The 3,141-nt window shown below is 39.0% G+C and overlaps 1 protein-coding gene across 1 annotated transcript in view; it reads right to left on the reverse strand.

The window, feature by feature from the left end:
- Positions 1–3,141, reverse strand: part of SYNE1 (spectrin repeat containing, nuclear envelope 1) — a 554,350-nt gene that overhangs the window by 483,568 nt on the left and 67,641 nt on the right. The window contains exon 6 of the mRNA XM_006874353.1: positions 1,508–1,704. Coding sequence (XP_006874415.1) covers positions 1,508–1,704 — 197 coding nt within the window. The remainder of the gene's footprint in view (positions 1–1,507; positions 1,705–3,141) is intronic.

Genomic DNA, 3,141 nt, shown 5'->3' on the forward strand with positions numbered 1-3,141 from the left:
GGAATCGACTCGACGGCACTTCACAATCAATCAATCAGGAGGGTTTAATCTGAGTACCTGTCCTGTAGATACTAAGCTTTCACTGTACCTACATTTGAATGTTCTTCAATAAACATTTCCATAATTGCCCATCCAAATATAAAATCATTGTGACATCTGGACAATCCACTTTGACTTTATTATTTCAATATCATTAACAATTTATGAAGTTTATCATTGTTGTTGTTAGTCGGTTCTGACTCATCCTTGTTGTTATGTGTCATAGAGTCAGTTCAGACTCACAGGGACCCTATGGGCCTTCTGAGGAGTGGTTGGTCAATTTAAACCATGGACCTTGCGATTCAAACCCACCTTGTGAACCAGCGCTTATCCTAGAATGCCACACCAGGATTTGATGTGAACCAATATAGGGTTTCCAAGGAACAGCTGATAGGTTTGAACTGCCGACCTTGTGGAACTCACAATTAGCAATCCAGTGATATATCTTACAGTGCAAGTTTGTTAAAGTCATTGAAAGTATCTTTTGAAGACTTGAAAGAGTTCATGCCATTTCCAGAATGGCTCTGTGTGCACAGCCTTACCAAAAACAACATTCATAACGGTGTCAACCATTGGGATTCAAACTATTAGTCAGTTATGTATGCCCCTAGCCTGACAGACAACAGACCACTGGGTACTGCTGTTATTAAGTGCTTTAGAGTCAGTCCCAACTCATAGCGACCCAGTATAGGGATTCTGAGGAGCGGCTGGTGAATTTGAATCACAGACCTTGTAGTTGTTGTGTGCCGTGGAGTCGGTTCTGACTCATAGCGACCCAGTATAGGGTTTCCAAGGCTGTAAATCTTTACAGGAGCAGAAAGCCTCATCTTTCTCCCATAGCTGGTAGCTTCGAACTACTGACCTTGAGATTAGCAGCCCGATTCGTAATCACTACACTACCAGAGCTCTGTGGGAGCTTGTAATCACCAACATTTCTAGGATTCTAAAGAGTGGCATTTAAAAAGAGTAATTTCTTAATTTTTTATCTTTAATTTCTTTGAGATTGGAGTTTTGAATACAGAGATAGTTTTATACTATGACAAACACCGCCCCCTCCGCCACACATACATAAACCCCTAAAAACACCACACTTCCCTTAAAATGTAAACAAAAAGTATAGTACACCTGTTTAGGGACACCAAAACCAAAGTAAGTTGCTAAAGCAAATGGAAGAAATGAGGAGGCAAAAGAGCTGAACAGAAAATTTCAAAGGGCATCTCAAGAAGACAAAAATCAAATATTACAATGAAATGTGCAAAGATCTGGCATTAGAAAACCAAAAGAGAAGAGCATGTTGCTCTCAAATATGGCAGCAAAAATTTATCCAAAAGAATATCAACACAGTGAGATACTATTTCTTCCTGCTTTTTTTTTGGACCTCTATTAGACTTGGGAGTCATCTCATCTCTGGGTTTCCAACACACAGACCTACTGTGATGAGGTTTCCCAGAGCCATCATTCAACGTACCTTCAGGATCTAGTAGTCTTGGGATCCCCAGTTCCGTTTCAGCGATGGTGAAAGCTTCCTCCAGGTTTTCCCTATTTGATCTTCCTTTCGCTTTCTCCAAGTCTACTAGTTCTGGGCGAATAGCATGGATAACAGAATGGAAAGCAATTCCACTTCTCCAACTCTTTCCAAAGTCTTTTACTTCAATTCCAGCCTGCCTTCATATGAAAAAAAATAAGTAACATCACATTAGAGATCATAAGCATTTTCCTGAGGACTCATATAAGATGCAATACTTTCCAAAAAGAAACCATGTGCCCTTAACTACATCATTAACTATTTTTGAGAAATACTAAGAAAACAAAGTGGTTAGAGGGTAACAAGATCCAGTGTGAAAATTCTAGTCCCATCGCTGAGTTCTCTATTCTAGCTTTTACAACACTTTAGAAACCAATTTAAAACGCATATGTTGTTGTTGTTATGGGCCGTGGAGTCGGTTCTGATTCATAGCGCATATAGACATAGCTTTAAAAAAAGACATTTTTTTTCTAATGTCTGGTAAAATAAGAAAGGAAAAACTATGACAATGTCAACCATGATCAAATTCACTCTTGTGTATTTGTTTGGTAATCCTATCGATAATGTTTCTCATGGTAAGCAATGTGTTATACATGTACAGGTCATACATGACTGAAATCTTGTGGTCATTGTTTAGACTCTGTCTTCAATTCTGACTCATGGGGTCCCGTGTGTATACAGCAGAAGAGCTGCAGAGGTTTTCTCAGCAGATCACCAAATCTGTTTTCTGAGACTCTTCTTGCTGTTGTTATTAGGTATTGTCGAGTAGGTACCAACTCATAGCGACCCTATGCACAACAGAAGGAAACACTGCCTGATCCCATGCCAACCTTACACTCATTGCTACATTTGAGCCCATCGCTGCTGCCACTGTGTCAATCCATCATGTTGGGGGTCTTCCATTTTTTATCCGACCCTCCATTTTACAAAACATTATGTCCTTCTCTTATTTTGTTTGAGCAACTGCATCTTGGTCTATGGACAGATTCTTCGTGCACAATGAACTGTTGCAGAATACTCATTCTCTGCAATGTTTTCCGTTGGTTGTCATGATCTACACAATCAAAAGTCTTTGCATAATCAATACAACACAGGTAAACATGTTTTTGGTATTCTCTGCTTTTAGCCAAGATTCTTCTGATGTCAGCAATTATATCCCTCATTCTACATCATCTCCTGAATCCAACTTGAACCTCTGAAAGTTTGCTGTCAATATATGGTTGCAGCAGTTTTTGTATTATCTTTAGCAAAATTTTAATTGTAATGTGATATTAATGATATTGTCCGATGGTTTCCACATTCTGGTGGGTCAATTCTCTTTGAAGTGGACATAAATATGGATCTCTTCCAGTCAGTTAGTCAGGTAGTTATCTTCCAAATTTCTGGGAATATATGGGTGAGGGTCTCCAGTGCTGCATCATTTTGTTGAAAGATTTTGATTTGTAATCCATCAATTTGGGGTGCCTTGTTCTTTGCCAATTCCTTCAATGCACCTTGGACTTCAGTATCATTGGTTCTTGATCATATGCTACCTCTTGAAGTAATTGAACATCGACCATTTCTTTTTGGTACAATGA

Source organism: Chrysochloris asiatica, unplaced genomic scaffold (genome assembly GCF_000296735.1).
Source record: "Chrysochloris asiatica unplaced genomic scaffold, ChrAsi1.0 scaffold00271, whole genome shotgun sequence".
Lineage (NCBI taxonomy): Eukaryota > Metazoa > Chordata > Mammalia > Afrosoricida > Chrysochloridae > Chrysochloris > Chrysochloris asiatica.